The 22,084-nt window shown below is 47.0% G+C and overlaps 5 protein-coding genes across 5 annotated transcripts; 4 read left to right on the plus strand and 1 right to left on the minus strand.

The window, feature by feature from the left end:
• Positions 1–4,854: 4,854 nt before the first annotated feature.
• Positions 4,855–5,952, plus strand: F5891DRAFT_920274 (uncharacterized protein; the record flags this gene model as incomplete). The annotated part of the gene is made up of 4 exons (XM_041373769.1): positions 4,855–5,014; positions 5,060–5,281; positions 5,332–5,555; positions 5,695–5,952. Coding segments are annotated over 4 exons (864 nt in total), but the record flags the coding sequence as incomplete, so codon positions are not given.
• A 3,044-nt stretch (positions 5,953–8,996) lies between these two features.
• F5891DRAFT_1184437 (uncharacterized protein) lies at positions 8,997–9,764 on the plus strand (the record flags this gene model as incomplete). The annotated part of the gene is made up of 2 exons (XM_041366444.1): positions 8,997–9,162; positions 9,340–9,764. 2 exons carry the CDS (start codon positions 8,997–8,999, stop codon positions 9,762–9,764), a joined length of 591 nt encoding a protein of 196 aa, XP_041229817.1.
• Positions 9,765–13,509: 3,745 nt separating this feature from the next.
• Positions 13,510–15,329, plus strand: F5891DRAFT_1013549 (uncharacterized protein; the record flags this gene model as incomplete). The annotated part of the gene is made up of 4 exons (XM_041360796.1): positions 13,510–13,681; positions 13,729–14,063; positions 14,111–14,431; positions 14,489–15,329. Exons 1-4 carry the CDS (start codon positions 13,517–13,519, stop codon positions 15,327–15,329), a joined length of 1,662 nt encoding a protein of 553 aa, XP_041229818.1. The 5' UTR covers positions 13,510–13,516.
• Positions 15,330–16,771: 1,442 nt separating this feature from the next.
• Positions 16,772–18,152, plus strand: F5891DRAFT_36078 (uncharacterized protein). Its single transcript, XM_041371530.1, has 4 exons — positions 16,772–16,823; positions 16,886–17,054; positions 17,106–17,985; positions 18,037–18,152. Exons 2-4 carry the CDS (start codon positions 16,964–16,966, stop codon positions 18,062–18,064), a joined length of 999 nt encoding a protein of 332 aa, XP_041229819.1. The 5' UTR covers positions 16,772–16,823; positions 16,886–16,963; the 3' UTR covers positions 18,065–18,152.
• Positions 18,153–19,809: 1,657 nt separating this feature from the next.
• On the minus strand, positions 19,810–22,002 carry F5891DRAFT_36091 (uncharacterized protein). Its single transcript, XM_041371532.1, has 2 exons — positions 20,739–22,002; positions 19,810–20,683 (listed from the first exon to the last, which is right to left on the minus strand). The coding sequence occupies exons 1-2, from the start codon at positions 21,942–21,944 to the stop codon at positions 19,907–19,909; spliced, it is 1,983 nt and encodes a 660-aa protein (XP_041229820.1). The 5' UTR covers positions 21,945–22,002; the 3' UTR covers positions 19,810–19,906.
• Between the last annotated feature and the right edge of the window lie 82 nt (positions 22,003–22,084).

Here is a 22,084-nt window from a genome sequence, read left to right on the forward strand (position 1 = left end):
AATGGGCTGGTGTCAGTGTTGGATCGGTAATCAATTGCAGTAACTGTGTGATGATTGCCCTCCTTGATCAGCATGACACATTCATCAATTTCCCTGCTCCTGACTCTGAGGATGCTGAGTGTGCTCAGCAATATGTTGAGGCCAAGTCTTGCCCAGAGTGGAGAAATGGTATTTTTGCAATTGATGGCTCTGCTATTAATTTGTATGAAAAACCTGGTCTTTATGGTGAGGCATTTTATGACAGGAAGTCTAACTATTCTCTCAACTGTCAGGTATTTTTTCTCTCTTATTCTAATGGTTAGAAACTAATAAAAAATTCAGGCAATCATTATGCCCCATAATCTCCTCATTGCCGACTATTCACTTGGTCACCCTGGAAGTACACACAATGCTTATGCCTTCAAATCTACTCGTGTTTACCAGGAACATGACACACTTCTTCCTGATGACCATTGGATTTGGGCTGATAGTGGATATCCACTTGAGAAGTGGTGTATTCCACCTTTCAAGAAGCCTCGGAATGGCAGGTTGACAAGGGACCAGAAGACCTTCAATATTCACCTATCCAGGGTATCTTCTAATTTTTCTGCTGATTTTTTGGAATTTTTACTGATTTTCATTGATTTTAATTCATCTAGGTCCGTGTCCGCGTTGAGCACACATTTGCTGCTTTGAAGGGGCGTTTTCAGTCTCTTAAGGAGCTTCGTCACCCTATGCAGACCCAGAAAGACCTCCAGATTACTCTGCATTGGGTTAGGTGTTGCCTTATCCTTCACAACATGATCATCAAATTTGAAGAGAAACACAACAAACCTACAACCAGATGGGCCATTCAAGAAGGGAAACATACTCTGCATCCAGAATATGAAGGACCAGATGGTAATGAAGTGGTGGGTGATAGCTCATATGCAGGCACTCCTGGTCAAGCACACAGGGCCAGGTTGATGGATCAATTATTTGATAGTCCTCACTCAGATGCTCAGCATAGGCAAGGATAAGTTGAAACAGGTATAGCTTTGACATACAAATGTACTACATACATGCTAGTAAGTAGGTTGTAGGATTATCAAATAGTGGCGAACAAATGACAACATGTAGCAAAAAGAAACGGCAAAAAAAATACATATGATGAAGTGCGCACAGGAACATCATGGCTTGTTGATCTTGGCATATTCAATGCGCAAGAGCATCACCTGCCTCTCTGACTCAAGAGCCTTCGCATCCACTTCCCACAAATGAATCTCCTAGTCCTTGCTCTCCTGCAGCTGTTGATGGATGAGCACGCTCCTCATGTATGAAATGGTGCTCCTTGTGTTGGTGATTGGCATTGAGCTTGACCATCAGGCGCTTGTTCTTGAGCTGGTATAAGGCGAGCTTCTCGGAGTGCACACTCTCTAAGTTGTCATTCAACAACTCAACTTGTTCCTGAACCTCCGTTCGGAGATGCTTCTTCACCGACTCCCTGCTGCTCGGTCTCTCAGAGGGCGACGTTTTGGATGTCGGAGACGCCTGCTGAGGGGAGGACGGATTGGACTGTTGCAATGAAGCCTTCAATGAAGAGGTGGCGGAAGAAGCGCTCTCGCGCATGATCATGTGATTGATGTGGGACTTCAATGAGCTGCGACTGTCGTGGTTGGAGGTGCCTTGGGAGGCGACAGAGTGGGAGAGGAAGGTAGCTGTCGCTTCTTTCCGCGTGCCTTGTTTGATTTGGGCGGGCTGTCCAAATTATACACATTCTCCTTGTCACGACGATCCGTGTCATCCATACAAAGGTCCCCCATACCATGAGCAAGGGGCCATCATCGAAAGGTGGGTCATAGTCAGATTCCTGGGGGGCCGGAGAATAATCTTCACAGCCGAATGACCGGCTACTGGGAGGAAGGGGCGTATGGCCGAAGTGGAGGGGGGAGCTTGTCGTGCTGCCTGCACAGTTGCTTGCAGGAGCTTGAGAAAAGCCCCGTTGTGGGGGGGAGCCAGCAGCACCGCCGCTGGCTCCCTGAGCATATTGAGGGGAGTGGTTTGGTTCCAGGGGGGTAGCAGCACCACTTTGGGGAAGAGGCACATAAGGCATTTGCACAGGGGAGTCAGCTGTGCTGCCTCCAACACTTGGAGGAGGGCGGGCATAGTTCGTTTGTTGGACGTGAGTGTTGTCACCTGCGCGTTAGGTAGAAGGACCTGAGGGACGAACCATGTAATTGAGCTGCAGGGAACCAGCACTGCCTGTGGCAGGGTTAGGGATGATTATGTTGAGTTGTGGATGGGTGTCTGAAGGAGGGTTCCACGAACCTCCCGCAGGACGAGTTAGTGCAAATAGGTCACCAGCGTGATCAGCACCTGGTTTTGATGAGCTCGTTTTGGCAGAAAACAAGGGGTTGGATCCCCATATCCGGCAGAGGTCATTGTACCATGGAAATTCTTTCTCAATTTTACCTATGAATTTGTTAGCGGTATTGATAAGACATGAGTGGGATACTCACGATGTAAGTTGTCAGACGTCTCCGAGTCAATTGGCACGATGCCCGCACCTGTAGACTCGAATTCGGCACAAATATCGCGGAATTTAGTCCGTAGACTTCAGATCATCCAGTTAGCACAGTTGCGATAGACGGAGAAGTACTTACGATGCGATGTGATTGGCCACAGAGTCATGGAACTTGATGGGGTTGGTGGCATACCAACTCCCATACATAGCATCGTCATGAAAGATTACCTTTGCAATCACACTGTAGATCTCCCCTTTGTCCTTGCCTGATGCACAGCCCAAGTCAGTGTGATAGTTGCTGGACTTCTTACTCTCGGTTGCAAATAATATGGCACAGTCTGGCGGATGCTTGACGAGGAAATCGACGAGCTTGTTGGTGCGCATAGGGACATTATACCACAAAATCGTGGCTGGTGATGAGTCTTGTATATTAGCCCCTCCCCTTCCCCGTCTCCCCCTTCCACGAGTTGGTGGGTCCATTCGTTTCCCAGTGTTGTCCTTGCGACATGGTACATTGATGTTTTGAGAGATGGTCTGCAGGCGTGCAGACCGACGAAGTCGTGGTCATAGGGCAGGCATTACATTTCACACTCTGACGACATGCCGATGTTCGCTGTACTTGACTAACCCTGAACTTCAGCAAAACTCAAGATACTTTAGCCGATGTTTCACGGAGCTTACCGAGCTTACTGAGTTTTCAGGAAATTACTTTGAATGCCACTAATGTTCAAATTGGTTTTATCAATATTTATCGACGGGTTGCCTTGCACCTGAGTGGCACCATCTAGATTACTAATAAGTAGTTGTCAGGTACCTGATCAAACCCTTTACTAACTTGTAGCATGTAGCTATGTTCTACTATACCAGCAATAAAACCAGTAAACCAGCATTACCTTGGCTATTCAGTGTCCTCGTCTTACTTAATATGACCACAGCTGTTCTCAGTGGCAATGAGTCACCCCCGCCTAATCCCGAATAGCGTCATCGACTGTTTTCCCACTGTTGTCACTGCATCCGCTTATCACCCGCTTAGCTACCCATTGTCCCCAATGATGAGCTCAACATATGGCTTATCTGCGCCTGTTTCTCAGCAGTTTTTTTCAGGACTTCTTTCTAATGGTTCCGTCTCATCTCCTCCTTGTTGTCTCACCCTCAAACCAGCGGTAATGTATGATATACAATGTCTATCACAAAATCTTACTGACTAATCTCTTATATGTCTTAGACCATGACTCTACTACATGCTGCTATCATCAAACAATAAGTCACAGTGTGCAAGGTGAGTGTTCCCACAGTCCCTTCCTCTCAACCTTCAAGTACTGTAGCAGGTGTTTGACAATGAATACTGGCAAGCGGAAATGCCTCTCCACAATAATGTGGGTGTGTGAGACTTGTGTTCTCGAGATGGGATTGTCAAAGACTACCAGAGCAACCCTGACTCAAGTACGGAGGGATCAGTTAGCATTTGAAGAAGAGCAACGTGTCACCAACATCCGTATGTCCACCTACTATTCTTTTAATGATCTTTTCTAACTCTATGTAGACTTAACAGCCAAGACACAGCAACTCCTTGCAGAGGCAGCACTCGAAACTGGCTGGACATTAGCCAGGGACTCTGTGTTCTCCTGAGTATGAGAATTGGGACCATGCCAACTATGATGAGAATGGGGCTGAGGCTGATGAGGGTGATGTTGCAACTGTAGGACAAGATGCTCTCAGTGCCACTCATGCACAAGTAATTTTTTGGTAAGTCAAGCCCTTCGTTCTCTTAACATCTATCTCACAATGTATTAGTTTGCAAGGCAGGAAGAATTTGCAACATCGAGCCCCTCATACTCGTCTCCTATGCAATCAACAGATGCATGCTGCATGGTCCTGTCAAATGACGGACCTGGTTGATGCCTTTTTGTCGTGGAAGTACTGGGGCGTTCAAACAAGTGATATACCAGGGTCTATATTTCATGGCACTCTTCTTAATGTGCGTTGATTCGTATCCCCATGTCCTATGCTACTAATATTTAGCAGTGTACTTACTTTCAATCATTCCGAGATCAATTTGCCATTGCATTTGATGCTTATCTATGTGATCTGGCCATGCAGATGAATGAGTTTTTCCATCAACATACTTGATCCCTCCTTCTGAAGTTGAGTTGTTTAAGGACAATGTTCGGATGCGCCCAGGCACTCACATCACTACTGATGGCTCTCCCACTGCTGCTAGTGACCACTCTGCATGCATGGAGAATTGGAAGATGGCCAATACCGTAACTGAGAACACCATCACTGTCTTCGATCAGACGGGAATTTTTGTCAGCACCTGTCATCATGGCATTGTACAGACATTGGTGGAGATGTGTAAGAGCGGCGAACTGTATGCCATAAGTATCTATCACTCTTGTGCATGTTGTATTAATTTTTTTTTTAGTGCAAAATATGCGCTAGCCACCACAAATAAGGTTATTGATGTCTATGGTCCAAATGGTGCCACGGGCTATGATATTGGGTGTTCATATGGCAAAACTGTCGCTGCCAGTTCAATCTCATTGAAGGCCAGTACTAATCACCATCGCTTCCTAGTCAATTCATTCCATGGTCACACTCACAATCGACAATGTCAACTACAATTTCATCTGCTCTATCAGAATGGTCTTGGCATCGAAGACTTGGAAACTTGTGAACGAGTCTTCTCCGCTTCTAATGCCATAGCGCCCGTCATACGTCACGCATCATACTTTCATTGGTTACAGTTCATTGAGCTTCATTTTGATCAATGGGACTCAGATAAGTACTTGGAACTTAGTAGGTTTTTGCTTGAGTCAAGATTTGTTGCGCCAATAACTTTTTTGTAGGTAAATTCATCTACAACAACTACACGCAGGCACTCCATATCATCAACGAGCTAACACCTGCAGTGCAAGAGCTCAAGGTGCAACTGGGGTTGAGTGACACAGATTTCGTAAAGTGGAATGCTGAGGAATCGGAGTACTTGCAGAGTCTCACAGTTGAGACCAAAGATGATGTCGAGAAAATGATATATGTTGAAGCCCTTGAGACATTGGCACGCTTGGAGCAAGTTTTTCTAATTTTAATTTATGCATCTGAAACTAAGTTTAATCAATGATATCTTCAGGGCAGCACACGGGAGAGCAACATCTGTTCAGTTCCTGACATATACTCTCGCCAATTTCACACCAACTCAAGGGCTTCGAAAGAGTGTGCAAACTGTTGCACGAGCTCGAGAGGCAGAGCGCAGTGCAGCATACCGCAGGTTGGTGCTTGACATGAATGCAGTTGATGACCTTGAACAACAGATGGGTATTACCGAGTGTTGGACCCCAGAACAAGAGGAATATAAGCATGCACTTGGTCTTTTAACGAATTGCCATTTCATTTGCATCATTGAGCAGCTCGAGGGATTGGTGGTAAAGAGGTTATTCGAGTTAGCAAAAGCAAATCTTGCAGGGACTGGTACATTTTTTCAGCATGCTGAACAAGTACTGATTCAGGTGTCGACTACAGGGTACAAATTACGTCAACACATCTCCAACGCTATTGCTCGACGTTCTGCTGCCATATGTGTGGCACTGGACAAATACAACAATCTTGCACCTCTGCAAAACCTGCCATGACCTACTCTAGAGTACCATAAAGTTGCATCCTATGCATGGTTGGGGGAATTTGACTTATTGAAGCATTCTCGGTGAGATCTACTCTCCAAGCCTTGGGCTTCAAAAACTAATCGTGAAATCGTCACAAAGTATTTTAAAGTCTTACATGCACATGAGGAGATCACTTGGTTGAATGTTGAAGTAGCTTGGCTTCACAGATGGGTAGACGACAAAGATGTACATCTCTCATCAGTTGCATGCTCACTCTTGGAATCAAATCCTGCACTTGCATATGAAATTCAGCATTGATTTGAGGATCGTTGTCGGGTGAATCATATACACCGCACTAGACTTGAAGCGGTTTACAATCTACCAGGTTACAGTGGTCTCATTCAGGTGGCTGAGGAAAGGAGGGATGGCGATGATGGCATTGAATTGGTGTTATCTGACTTGGGTGGTTCCTCTACAATTCTTGTGGATGAGGATAACACTCTTTGTGATGAAGCTAGTCGTCTTGATGCTTGTATGTCTGAGTAGATGTAGAAATGATATTTGTATTGATGTCAGTATGTCTTAATGGCTTGCATATCTACACAGACTCGTGCCACACACATCCATTTGTAACACATCATAATGATCTGGATTTGGACTTGTACCTCTGTGTTGCATCTGAGCTGTACCTGAAGCGAGGTTGGTTGCAGGTGATGCCACCGCAAGTCCATTTGTAATGCATCATAATGATTTACACAATTTGCTAAGTGAGCTTCACTGGCGCCTCAAGGCTCACAGCTTACTTTCTATCACCTCTCTCAATGTTACCTGCTGCTGAACCTCACACTTTAAATTGTACATTCACAATGCCTGCAAGACATCTTGCAACAATGTCATGGCTTGATCTTGCTGTTGGCCCTAATACAACAGTATGAACATTCCCTTTGGCTTCATTGTGATAGTCTCAATCCATTCCTCTGCGACTGTAGAATCCGATCTTTGTTAAATTCAAAGCTCAGTACTTATTTGCCAATCAGTCTCATGTCAATCATCACACCTTCAAGTAGAATACCTAAGACAACCCGCAGGCATGCACATACTCGTAATCAAACTCAACCCCAAGTACAGACTGCCTCAGAAACAACCAATATTCGACCTTTGTGTCCTCCCCACATGCTCACAATTGAACTGAACCACAAGTGCAGGCCATCCAACAAACAACCAACCTTCATCCTTTGGGTCCTCCCCCAGCTTGGGAGTTCATCCTTGCACCACAGGCCGTCCAACAGACAACCAATCTTCATCCTTTGGGTCCTCCCCCAGCCCAGGAGTTCATCCTTGCACCATCTGCTGTACACCGCAGGACTGCTCATGGGCCACATACTCACATGACATCACCTCAGCACTCTGTAGTTCCTGCACAAGAAACCACCAAACTTACTTCATGTATCAACAATGTGAGTTTCATTATTCCATTCCTGTACATTGCTCACCTTTTGTTCACAGCATCTCATCATTCCACTGAGATTCAGCAGCCCTACCACCACCATGAGTGAGTGATTGTGATAATTAACATTCACTCAGCATAATTTTTCATAGGTTCAATTTCAATAGTATCGGATGTGTCCAGTTCCTCAAACTCACTTTCTGTCGAACTTCTGACATGATCATAAGTCATTTCTACTCGTTCCAGTGACATTGAGCCGAGTAGCAGACTTAGAGTGACAGGCCATGATGGTAGTACCACAGCGGTATTTCATTTTGATCAGTTACTCTGTACGTCACTGATGAATTTTTTGAAGCAGGACTCTGCTATTGGCTCCATCTCAGAAGGTTCAGATGCTGTGTGCCATGTGATGCCTAACACTAGTGCCAATGCCTCCGATTTTACGACAAGTGTCGTTGTGTAATTCTCATTACACAGTCGCATGATTACCCAGAGTTTGGACTTGGGGCCTTTCATCCACTTCTTCGTGATGGGAGACCTCAAATGTCAGGTGCTAGTGATACTGCCCCTCCATCTTACTCTGACTCAGTTGCTGCAGGACAAGAATCTGTCTTTGTGGTGACAAGGTCAAATATCCAGTAACTCAACTTAGGCTAGGCTAGGAACAGTATGATACTGAAGTTTAAAATATTGATCTCCATCACCTTTATAGTATATACATTTTATGAACCGAAAATCTTGAAAAAAAAGTGCACTGATCCATACTATGTCTTGTCCTACCTCTCGTCCATTCATCATAGTGGCTAATAGTTGTCAGCATCACTCCCAAAGTCAAGTGCAGTAGGCCAAAGCTTATGTCAGCCCAAAAGGCTTTGTGTTGTGACAAGGCCGTTGACCTTTCCAATGCTATCAATGATGCATGCGAAGCATATTGAGAGGAAGCAGCCACTATTTCGGAAAAATACAAACGGTTAGGGCACAGATCTGCATAACACTCTCAACACTTACCTGGCCACAAAACAGGAGCATTAAATGGACTCGGCTTCAGTTATACAATAACCAAGGGCTGCACAAGCACAGGAGCCCAAACGCATGGAATGCATTCACAAGTCAAAAGCTAAACGAAGTGAATGAAGGTATCAGTGTGTTCCTTTGTTGGTTTCTGAAAACCAATACCCCACAGGTCTTCCTGCCAGATGATGCTGGAAACTCCCACCATTCATCGCAGAACATCAGCAAGATCTCACCGCTGAATATTTACGCCTCTCTGCATCTCAAAAGGAAAAACTCAGGCACCATGTCCTCAATTTACGCAAGAACTGCATCAAATTGTGTGTTCAAATCCAAAGGCATTACAAAAACAAGTCAGTGCAATGTTTGAGAACATGCAACAAGAAGTATGTACTTCGAAAATGTCTCTTCCCTTCATTAATTTAGGGACGGATAGTGGCAAAATATCACGGCTAGAATGGGAGTTGAGGGCTTCTATGTTGCCGTTCATGGGGATGTTGAGCACTTTCACAAGTTGAAGATTTTTTACACACCTAAAGTGAAGTCTTTCATCAAGGAAATCACCCATCTAGACCCAAAGCACTTTGCACTGAAGTTTGAATCATGGGTGATGGGGAACTTTGGTAAGTGCGTGAGCCCATTCCATAGCCAACAAAATACTCACCTTCACTAGATAACCATGCTGATGCAACACAACACCTGTCTCCTACAAAGCTTATTAGTCTATGTTGAACCAATATTCAAGAGGGTCTCAGTAAGTACCATTGGTTGCTGTTCAAACTTTGCTGATAGGTGCCAAGATGCAATCAATACAAAAAACCACCTGTCAAAGAAGAAGATCAATATGAACTATGATAACTATGAGAGCAAAATTGTCGAGAAGCATGGGATCATTCTTGAAGGGTGGACGTATGGACAACTTCAAAATCCCAGAAAGATTGGGCACCATGAAGATCTAGTGGCTCTCCTTAATGCGTTGGTGAATGGCTGCTGTGTGTGGGTTAAACTGAGTGAACAAGATTTGGAGCAGTGCATGGAAAGCAACCGTGAGCATGCCAAGAATGGTGAGTCCATCTACAAGCCTCGCAAGACCATGAAAAAGAATCCAGCTGGTGCTGCTAAAAGTGCAGCAGTGATTGAGGATAGCGATAGGTCCCAGGATGAGAGTGAGGAGGAAGACGAGGGTAAAAGTGCAGCAGTGATTGAGGATAGCAATAGGTCCTAGGACAAGAGTGAGGAGGAAGACAAGGGTGAGATGCAGTCAGTGCAGGACCATGGTGCAGCAGTTGAGGATTAGTCACTATCTCAGTACAGCATCATCTATGTCAGAACACTAGAATACTGAATACATGATAAGTGAAGGCCTGAAATACAACGAGTTCAATACAAAAACACTAGCACCCGCTATTATAAACACCTCCAGAAATAATCCACCAAGAAATGGCAGGAATGAGCCGTATATTGAGCTGGTCGTCAGAGATAATGAGCGCAGCTCTACAGGTGATATCATTAGTAAGCGGAAGCAGTAAGATTTCATGATAGATGTTATATATCATACATTACCACTGGTTTGAGGGTGTGACGAGGAGGAGGAGATGAGACAGAACCATTAGAAAGAAGTCCTGAAAAAAACTGCTGAGAAACAGGTGCAGATAAGCCATATGTTGAGCTCATCATTGGGGACAATGGGCAGCTAAGCGGGTGATAAGCGGATGCAGTGACAACAGTGGGAAACAGTCGATGACACTATTCAGGATTAGGTGGGGGTGACTCATTGCTGCCGAGAACAGCCGTGGTCATATTAAGTAAGATGAGGACACTGAATAGCCAAGGTAATGCTGGTTTGCTGGTTTTATTGCTGGTATAGTAGAACGTAGCTACATGCTACTAGTTAGTAAAGGGTTCAGGTACCTGACATAATTACTTATTAGTAATCTAGATGGTGCCACTCAGGTGTTGCCTTGCTACAGTCTACTTGCCATTCCACCTGCAGTGGTCTGACTGGGTCGAATTATCTCATGAGGGCCTCGCATAAGCAATCGATACAGCAACTTGAAGAGAAGGGATTTGAAGTTCATACCAGCAAGAACAGGCTCGGATCATATCATGACGCCTTGTAAACAAAGAGTCCTGATTATCATAACCATGGGTATCCTCTTGGTCCTATGATATGTCCGCGTATAGTTGAGCGCTCATGTGTTGATTGAAGTTGACCTCCTGTTCTCCTCAGGTAGTTCGAAAGAATGTTGCGAGATAAAGTATAAAAGCAGTAAGCCAAGAAAGCTTTTGAATAGCCCTCATTCTCGCTTCCAACCACTCATCAGGAAACACTGAAAATCCTGGGAGCCCTGGTGACAGCTATATAGAGCTATGTATATAGCCACTGTAGCCACTGTAGCACTATATAGGCACCCTTCAAGCTACATACAACTACATAGTACTATATAGCCCAAAGTCACCGCTACAGGAGTCAGCTGGAGAAATATTTGCTACAGGTCACTCCAGGCAGCTACAGCGCTCATGTGATAGTAACCTGTCTACAAACTACTTATAACAGACACACCAAACATCTCGCCATCAATGAACTCGTTAAAATAAAAATCACTTGCCACCTTGCAGCGGAGTTGGCGTGTCGAGCAAGAGACTTGTTGCAATCAAAAGGAAGGTGCTCTAACATGCCACCATTTTGGACTCATTGAACCATGTGATAATTGACTTGATGGAATTTTCGCAATATTGTCATATTGCATTGGTATATATTTCTTTTATTGTAAGAATATACAAGTAGTCTTGTAGCCTAGTTGTAAAAATGATGCACTTATAATTGTTCAAGGTGTCAGGTTCAATTCCTACCAATTGTACTTTATAATATGTGAAATTGAATTAGTCATCTGATGATTGACATTTCTTTTGGCATTCAACTATGTTTATTCTTGTGGTAGTACATGTAGTGCCTGTAGCTACTGCTACAAGATGCTACTGTGCGCTATATAGCACTATATAGTCACCTCACATTCTATATACAGGGCAGGTAACAACAGAGCTACACGGTCTATGTGAAGTATATAGTAATATATAGCCAGCTTAGTTTTTGCTGATTGGCATGCAGCCCTCACTTATTTTCACAATGTGCTCGTCACCTTTGCCACTATTGTTGTGGCATATCCCATGCCAGAAATGGGGATGGATTGTACTTGTGAGCACTTGCACGCCACTCTAGTCAGTGGAAGTGATACTGATATGTTATACAGCTTTGGCTCAGCACGGCCTTCCCTGTAACATCATTGTTTTTGATACTAGGGACCCTGGTTCGCCTGGTTCACTTGACTCTCCTGACTCTCCTGATTCACCCGACTCGCCCGACTGCCCCGACTCCCCTGACTCTCCCGATTCTTCCGACTCGCCTTCTAGGCGTGAGGATGCTGAACCTAACTATGTCCACCAGAGAGGTAAGTTATTATATGCCTGGTGGATTAATCAATCACCCATGTGTAACACTCATCACAACAGAGGCTTCTGGCTACCAGTCCAACACCAAGAGGTGTGATGACTAACATGTATCTAAGAGAGGTATTGCTGCTCTTTGTTTCTACTATCATTTCTTATTGTTTTTCAGCTGTAAAATAGGCAATGATTCACAAGGGGTGTTAGAACATCGTCAGTCCTAGTCTCGTTCCCAACGTTCTAGGGCACATGAGAATGTAGCACAGCCACATATGCGGAGTTTCAAGTCGGAGGCAAAAAACATGTTCAATTTGTGTGTGTGAGTGTGCCCTAGAATGTCTGGTGCATTTCATGTAGAAGGGGGTATGTCGTATCACATGTGCTATGAAATGCACTCGTCATCGCGTTTGTTGATATACCAATTCAAGTGTCTCCGTTCCGCATTGACCCCCTTTGGGTGTCTTCTTCAACTGATGCCCCCTGTACATTCCAGAACAAACTTTGATCATGACTGCGAAGTTGCAAGATCCCTCAGAATTCTGCAAGAAGCACGCGACGGCGCTGTTAAGGCACACAAGTACGATTCTGTTGCGACACATGCGATAATCATTGGAGGCACTTCTGTTAGGTCTCAACTGTTCAGTCATTGCTGGTACCGGCACCGGCAAAACAATGCCTTTCATGCTCCCATTACTTGCACAACCAAACAAACACGTACTCATCATAGTCCCCCCAGCTGAGAGCATCAAGGAAGAGGGACAGTGTCATGCCCTGCTCCGAGATTGTGTCGAGAATCTTGAGCACTTTGGGCACAAGGGATTGTACTTCAAGCGCCAACTTTTTCCGTCTAGTTTGCTCTAGTTGTATGGGAGCCTGTGGCTCAGGTTCTTCATCAGACATTGTAGCCTCATTATCACTAGGTTCGTGTAACGAGAGACATCCAAGGCAGGTGCAAGTGTTTTTGCAGTCATCCTCATCTTCCAAGGACTCCAACTCAGGATAGAAAAGATCTTTGAAGTCGTCCATTGAGGTGGTAAGTAAAGTACCGCTACAGTAACTACTCTGGGCCGGCTATGATCTACCCCCTTCTCTACGAAATGCACCAGATCCTAGGCAGGTCTGTTGCGTGTGTTTTGGTGTATGTTTTTTGCCTCCGCTTTCAATCTCCGCCTGCCTAGGATCTGGAGCCGAGATTACGTCAGTCCCAACTTGTACTAGTACTTTATGTAAACCAGAATTGGTATTTATATTGGGTTAGACGCAACGAAAATTCCAGATAGCTACGATGTCTCGTGAAATCTACTTTGGTAAAAAGACGAGCATATTCGAATACCCAACCTAGTGTGTGAGAAACAAACGCAGCGTGATAGTACTTGGGACTATCGTCGAGAAGACTGTTCACCATACATATATAGGATTGTGGAGCTATCGATGAGGCAAGACACTCCCGCCAGGAAATTACCGAACAAGAACATGAACTATACGCGGTCACGTGGGACGCGTTTCATTGACCTACTACACTGAGAATCCCCGATGTCACTTCAGCAAGCTTTTGTTTTGCACACGCCAGCCTCACTCAAATGGACTGCAGCCCAAGAAAAGAGTCTGAGCAGAGACTACCCGTTTCAAGACCATGATGCAGCAGACCCAGCCCTCTTTGTCCAGCGCACCTACCTTCACTTTCTATGGCTTCCTCATGTACGTCCTTCTCTAACCGTTCTATATATTTACTAACAACACTATAGTCAATCATGCCGCTCTCTCTCTTTATTCCATCTCTTCTCCGCATTCGAGGTACTCCGGATCTCGCAGAAGACCAGCCACACCCTCTTCACACCTTTATCGAACCTCTTCTTCTCTCTCTTCGCGCAGCCGCGAACAAGTACCATAATGAGCTTCCTCAGATTCTTGCAGACGGAGGCGGTGCAGGCGAAGCAGAAGAGAGCATGATGTGGTATGCTTTGGGGTACGAGAAAGTCGATGGCAGCGCGGAGCGTAACGAACACCTCACCGGAGAAGACAACGCGATGCTAGAAGAGAAATGGAGGTTAGGTTGGCTCGAGTGCATGGAGCAGCGTGAGTAAGTGCTTTTACCTCGCTTTTGAGCGCATCGTAACGACTTTGTAGAGTTCAGATTCAGATCCTGCTTTATTTCCTCAAACTCTCTCTTCCTGGACCTTGCACCCCATTACCGCCTGTCGAAGTACCACCCACGGATAATATTTCATTTATTTCGCCCGTCAAACCCAGCCGTTTACGGAAAAAGAAAAAGGAAAAACCAAACTTGATCATCCCGTCCTCTATCGAGCGTCTCGAGTCCTTCATGGACAAACTCTCAATGTGGCAGCTCGTATCACTTATGAATACTTCTCGCACTGAGATTGCGACCCGCAACAAGAATGAATGCGACTGGATGCAAAAGTTTTGCGAGGACGTGGTTGAACCACTGTGAGTGGCCGCTTTACGTATATATAAATCATGATACTAATCACCCAATCATTACAGGTTCAAATCAAAGCTCCCGGAACAATGTGCCCTCCTCCATTCCAAACTCTTCCCCAACTCTCCCTTCTCTGACGAACCACCTTCTCCTGGACCATCTACAGGGAAATCACTTCATGGGTCACGTTCTCATTATTCATCATCTACTACTGCAACAGGCTCACAAAGTGGTATGACGACAGGGGCCCCTGCTCGCACTCGCTCGCTGTCGATTTCGCTCGCCCAGGAAAAAGAAAAGGAACGTGCAGCAAGCGTAGGCGCAACGCAGGACAAGGCACTTCAGCGTGCGCTAACCCGGCAGATCAGTATGTCTCGTACATGGAAGGGGAAAGATCGGTCGACAGCTACGGTGTCACAGAAAGATACGAAGATGCCTGCTGCAACCGCTAAGCGTATCATCGGGCGCACCGATTCCCAATCCCAATCCTCCCAATCTCGCGCAGCGCCAGCGATCACCCTCGTAACAGCAACGCCTGTGAAGAAACCGCCTCCCCGTGCCAAGTCAAATGCATCAGCTCGGAGTTCGAGTCCACACCTCACAGGGCGATCTTCGAGTCCTCTGATTGCACGGAGCTCGAGTCTTACGCTGCTCGACACAGATGACAACGAGCTTCCTTGCGCATCTGTCCCTTTACTTGACTTCTCCTCTGACAGCCTGGGCAATGTAATGGAGGAAGACGAAGATGCTGAGGAGGAAATATGGCTCCCAAACTCTTCACCTGATGTGTTGCTGCTTGGAAAGAGCGGGTGGGGCATAAGTGCTAAGAAACGCGTCCCGTCAGCTGCGTCACAGGTTCTGCATCCGGATACCCCTGTTAGGAAGCGGATGAAACTTGAAGAGTAGGAGCGTTAGTTTGTGCTGCGAGAGGTGAAATGCGAGGTAGGTAATATGATTTATGTCTATCGATTTATGGGTACATCGCCTCCTTTGGACCCCAGCATAGCCGCATCCAACGGATGTACGCACGACCTCACGTGGTTCTTGTCCGCACAGGAGTCTCGTACACACAACCACTACTTTCGCCGCTTAGGTCCTAGGTGCAGCACCTTTGACGGCCATGGGACAACTAGTGCGCATCACTTATCCTTGGAATGATCTACACTTGTATCTAGAGATCTGCACGGGTATCCACGGGTATCTCACGGATTATCACCGTCTATCATCCACTCCACCAACAACCACACGTATATCTCTCAAATGACACTCAATTTTAGCACACGAAGTAGAGCACAGAATGAACTGAATGTCAAAAGCACGTCATGGCACTACAAGGCTGGAGATATCTATGGGTGTCAACTTCTTTTTGGTTTCCTACACTCACTCCGAGCCGACTCCCAGTAACTCCCAGCGCAGCAGGAATAGATAGCCGCGATGATTAACGGATCAAACACACCACCCGATATCTTCCTTTGCATGTCACCCACCCGGCCTCTAGTGGCAGACTGTAGCAGAATGATTATCATACACAGGTGCAGCCTGCCGGAAGATCCCAGCACCAATGCGCGGTAGCGCCGCTGTGTTTTTTTCCCTCTATACATCGTCGAGTTCGTCGCACCTGCTAATAATACTGCTCCCCACTCGAGTGGACATTCGTTCTCTTACCCACCCACCACTCCCTGTAGTTCCACAATGCCTTCGTTTGCCAGTACTCCATAGTTTCGTCCATCACTTCGTACTACTGATCTTTTAATTGTTATCCCATCGTTGCGTCTGTTCTAACTCCTTAGTGTGAAGCTAACTAGCGAGTCATTAGGCGTAATCGAATCCGTAAGCAGTTGTCCCGCCCTCCCAGCGGATCCATCTCCTTGCGTCCCACCCTGAGCTAACGCTCGGTCGAGCCCAACCCATGATGAGATCATGTCACCGACCCGAGCTAGACGAAGTTGGATTAGTTGGATTCGAATGGAACGTGTTCCCATGAACCAGGTCAGCGAGGTCAGCGAATCCCTCGACAGTTGTGTTCACTGTTCACGGACTTGTGTTTCCCCCTAGTACTTCGGGATGCTAACAGGGCACTACACAGTACCGGAAACCGAAGAGAAGAGATTTGAAGTTCGAGTGTGTACTAGTGACTTATTACCACTCTCGAACTCCGCCACCGTTCGGCCGCCAAGGCTTGTCGGTCCATGTTCGAGATCTTCACCCTCGCTATAGGAGCCGAACAGTTTCGGAGTGGTAACAGCCTAGGTAAAGTTCGTTCTAGCCAGCCCCGGATCCAAAATACTATACCATGTCCGGTAAGCGTCAAGTCGGAAGGTATCCAATGGACCTAGGTGGTTCTTACGACTAGGTGAAGTTTGTCTTAGCCAGCCACAGATCCGAAATATAACATGTCCGGTAAGCGTCAAATCAGAAGGCATCCGATGAACCTAGGTGGTTCTTACGATACTACAATTTAGTTCGTGGCAAATAAAAGCCCTCGCGATTTTGACTAGAGAGGGTCTCTAGCACCCAAACACCCGTTGTCGATTCTAACCATGCAACTCACACTCATTTTCACCACACTCCTTACATTTGCTGCTATTGCTACATCACATCCGACACCAAATTTGGTCAAAAAACGTACTTGTGAGCACCGAGGACTCGTGCCTTTCTTGTCGGTGCTGATATGCTATGCAGCTTTGGCTAGGCCCCAGGACCTTTCCTCCAACCTCGTTGATCATCTCAAACCCAGGCTTGGGATGCCCGATACACCTGATGCACCTGATGCACTTGACTCGGTTGACTTTGGCGATACGCCCGTGTCACCTGATGTCAAGGTCGACAACGACGGCTTCATTTACAAGAGAAGCCCCGACTCCCATGACTCTGAGTCCTGCATCTCTCATTCAATCGACGAAAGCGGCGACACGGGGCGCGAGGACCTTGGATCTCATAAGAGAAGCACTAACTCCCATGACTCTGAGTCCTGCATCGCTCGTTCAACCGACGAAAGTGACATCAGTGACAGCGGTAATTTGGGGCGCGAGGATATTGGGTCTCATAAGAGAAGCCCCGACTCCCATGATTCTGAGTCCTGCATCTCTCATTCAACCGAAAAAAGCGGCGACACGGAGCGCGAGGATGTTGGGTCTCGCAAGAGAAGCACTAACTCCCATGACTCTGAGTCCTGCGTCGCTCATTCAATCAACGAAAGTGAAATCAGTGACAGCGGTGATATGGGACATGAGGATATTGGATCTCACAAGAGAAGCACTAACTCCCATGACTCTGAGTCCTGCATCTCTCATTCAATCGACGAAAGCGGCGACATGGGGCGCGAGGATATTGGGTCTCGCAAGAGAAACACTAACTCCCATGACTCTGAGTCCTGCATCGCTCAATCAACCGACGAAAGCGGCGACACAGGGCGCGAGGACGTTGGATCCCACCGTGTTCACAAGAGAAGTAAGACATTACAGGCCTGCTGGATCGCTGCTTATAACACCTGTCACCAGAGGCTTTTGTTTACCGTCTCAAGGACGAGAGGCGCTACAACTAGGCAATATATCCGAGAGAGGTACTGGTTTTCTTCTTGCATTACTCTGAAGTCTTATTGCTATTTGTTCAGCTTTCGAATTAGGAAGAAGGCGTATTGAGTTTCATACACTGTCATATAGCTAGTAGCTACAGTATCAGGACGCAGCCTAGCTCACACGAGAGTAGATAATCGAGTACAGACTCAATCAATAAGCTTAGTGTCTTGGACAAGTATTTGTTGATAGTGGCGTGTTCACTGTTGGTGGTACGCAGTCCATCAGTGAACCGGTGATTTGCGAAGTCAAGTTCATGCGCTGATCGAAGCTTTAAGCACCGGTAGGTTCAGCGTCTTGCAGCTCGTTTGACTGAACTTTGATTTTGACAGTTGGTTCACCCCAGACACAACCCGGGCGGGCGGGGCCAGTGCTACAGCAAAATGAGATTGCAGTCACGCGCCGCGCAATGCGCCATGGCCATGGGCTCCAAGTTGTTTTCGTAAACCTGCTTGCGACTGTAGCCGTGACTTAACCCCCTACAAGTATCGGCCCACTATGTCGATCCCAATGTCGTCTACCTTGGCAGGCTGATCAAATCCCAGTACTCGGTACCGATCCGCGTTATGAAATGAGTACAATAGGAAGGTATGAATGACAGCCAATAGCGGCTACGAACTTCTCAGCGCGCAACTTGAACGCTAACGAGAAATGTGCTCGTTCTAACTGATAGGTAGCTTGGACCACTCAAGCAATCAATCAATTATTTCTTGAGATCGAGACAACACGCCGATCTCACGCTGTTGTGTCCTCCTGGGGACTTGAGGTGTTGCAGGGCATACAGAAGAAACATCAGAAACTCTCCCTTTACCCGTCCCGGTATCTCCTTTCGGCTATCATGCTGTTTGGGCACTGTCGGGCAACGACTTCAACGCCAGCCTGGTTCACCATTAAATTGGTACCCATGGACAACACAACAAGAGCAGGGTATAAAATTACTGCCTGCCACCAGACATCAAGGTCTGGTCTACCTAGGAGTGCCTATGGGTAGCAGTTCGGCTGAATCAGGTCCTCGTGGACCTTGTGGGAGCAATGACCGATCCACTTTAGATTTGGCTTCACCTTGGGCAGAACTAGGAAACCGGCATATGCCTCCGAAGGCTAGTGACGATGTTAATGGGGAAAAGAGCCCTAAGCATCTATTGAGTTAGTCAGGATAACGAATCCACGGTGAGCAGGTGCTCTTATGGCCTGTGGTAAAGATAGATTCTGGCACCGATGAAAAGCACCCTGCCCCATGTGGGAATATGCGGTGGTCTGGGACCAGCCTTAAGTAGCTGGTTTTAAACTTGATGACCGGGTGGAATCCCCGCGAGAGGCCTCAGATGAGTACCCATGTCGATTCTGACGTGTGGACCTGAAGTAATGGTTGAGCTCCCGAAGCACCTCGGGAGAGTAGTAGAAGAGGAGAACTTACTTCTGACCAACTCGCTAGCCTCCATCCGCTGGGTCAAACCCCCCACTCGTCATTCACCCCAGCAAAGAAAGGCATTTGCCCTTCTCCAAGTTGCTGATGCTTACACGGCCAACACTCTCCTATGCGACGGCCTCTGTTTCAAAAACGAGCACATTACCATTCAAAAAGACAAGAAAGAATCCATTTGTTGTGCAAAATGCCAACGATACGGTCATGTCGCGCGAAGCTGCTCTGATGCTACAGACACGTGTGGTACATGCAGGGACCAGCACTGCACAACTCAAAGGTTTTTGACGAGTGTTGCACAGCTTGGCCTTTCCTCTTATAAGAAGCAGGGCTAATATTTGACTCAGACTCAATTCAAGACCACCAACTGCTTGCAAGAAAATGGATCGAAAAAAGAGAAGATGGCATGACCTCCAAGTATTTACAACAATTAAGGAGAGAAAAGATAGTAGCAATCGATCGAAATCCGAAATCCACCCATGATACTACATCCTCACCCGCCCCCTGATCGTCATCTTACGCTGCATGATAGGAATCCCAGACGGCTTCTCAGGACTCACATTCTCGCTCCCGTCACGAGAACCAAAGTTCCGAAGCTTTCGTACGAAGCTCTCAGGGCTTGGCGACAACCGCCTTATGATCCCCCCAGGGTTGCGTATGGAAACTTTGAAGGCATCAGGACTAGCATCAGGACTATGCAAGTGTCTCAATACGGGCAGCTTGCTCCCACTAGATGAGGGTGTCCTGCTTTCTGTAGGCGGTGTCTTGCTCGGCGTGGTAGGCCCTGTTGTGGGCGTCTGAGTAGACATGAACAACGAATCCTTGCTTTCCCTGCTGGTGCCAAAGAGTCCAGGGGACGTTACAATGGTGGAAGCCGTAGTGTTGAGCACAGCAAGTGAGCCAGTAGAGTTCATCAATCCTAGGGAATCTGCAGATTCAAGGATAGCAAGGGATCCGGTCGAGTACTCGTTGATATGCTCGAGGAAGCGCGAGTTCCTCCTGGTGCTTATAAGTGTATTGGAACATTTGCGCCTGTCTGAGTTCGTCGGAGTGCTGCCAATACCATAAAGCAGACTATGGAATGCGGAATTGTCAAACGGCACGTCGGAACTAAAGCCGCAAGAGGACGTGGGTAGGCCCGACGAGGCGCTAAGAGAGGAGACGGCGGGTGTGGAATCGGAGAGGCGGGACGGAATGCTTGACCTTGATACGGCCGAGGAGTTACGACGGTGTCCACGCCCAAGGGCAACAAGATTCAAATTCTGTTGGCGCCATCATCACTATCTTTTGAATGTGGAATGTGTTTATTTGACATACCTGAATAAGGTCCTGGCTAAGAGTTACTGTTGGGCGTGCATTCTGGTCGTCAGATCCATCGTGTTCTGAATCATCAGGTTCAGCCGCTTCTGGAGGTCCATCCGATGATTGGGAAACGTTGAGATCAATGTCACCCAAAACCATGGGGGGCGAACGTCGACGTAGTTCAGATATCGAAAATCGTGCTCTCGAAGGCGAAGTATGTTGCAACTGTATAGTCGATCCAGATGCAGAACTCGCCGCAGATCCAATGTCAGAGGTAGAAACGGGTAGAACCAAACCACCTTGCACAGAAGCCCCACTAAATGCATATCTAGCAAAGCCTGCATTTGCATCTCGCCTACGAGCAATGAGGGAGTCGACAGCGTGTTGACGGGCGGGTGTTAGAGGCTCGCGGACAGAGGATATATTGGACGAGGACGGAGTGACGGTGTCTGTGTGGCGGTCATCTTCCTGAGCGAGGCGTTTCCAGAATTTGGAGACTTTCTTTTGTGCACAGACTTTGCGCCGCGCGCTGAGAGTCATGTGCAGCGCGGATTGATACTGTTCTAGGACAGCGTTGCCGATGACCGCCGGCTTCAAACTTGAGAGCAGTGCTTCTGAGTCGTGGACAGCGTCACCTATAGCATTGACCAAGATATGATCTGCGGTGCCGAGATCAGAATCCAGTGCATCAGAGATTCGCTGAACGGTAAAGTATGGAATGCCAATGTCGACGAGAAGGCCCGCAAGACGCTGAAATCTTGATTCAAGCTTCTGGATGTGGTCCATACCACGCGCAAGCTGGTGCTGGAAGCGGGCAAGTTTGGTCATCTCAGTATAGAGTTCGTTGCGGGTCCGCGAAAGATCGTTAGTGACATCGGCAAGGTCGGCTGCGAGTTCGGTGTTGGTCTGACGCAGGCGGAAAACATCGCTTTCGGGCTGGTGAATGCAGTTACCAGTAGACATGTCCAGAGGTGTTGGCCGGGGTTGATAAAGTTGAGCGGGGTCGAATGAAGGGAGGGAGGCCTCAAGGGATACAAATACCGGGGCCGCTGATCCGCTGACTAGGCTAGACGATGTAGGCCTGACATATTGTTGGATCTGTCGAGACTCCATCGAACAAGGTGACCCAGTCGACGATGGTGGAGAGGAAATCATGTGGGACACATCGCCCTCAGACCTTGTACGACGGTGCAGCAATCGAAACGATTTGAAGAACCGCATCCTGATGGTTACCTGGTGGTAGAAAGTGTAGAGCTATGGAGTCATAAGTACTAGTGCAGTACCAGGATGTGGCTGACAAAACAATCCAAATTTGCCAAATATAGCCTGGCGTACTGACCAGCGGTACTAGATAGTCAATC

The sequence above is a fragment of the Suillus fuscotomentosus genome (genome assembly GCF_016647785.1).
Source record: "Suillus fuscotomentosus strain FC203 chromosome Unknown F5891scaffold_10, whole genome shotgun sequence".
Taxonomy (NCBI): domain Eukaryota; kingdom Fungi; phylum Basidiomycota; class Agaricomycetes; order Boletales; family Suillaceae; genus Suillus; species Suillus fuscotomentosus.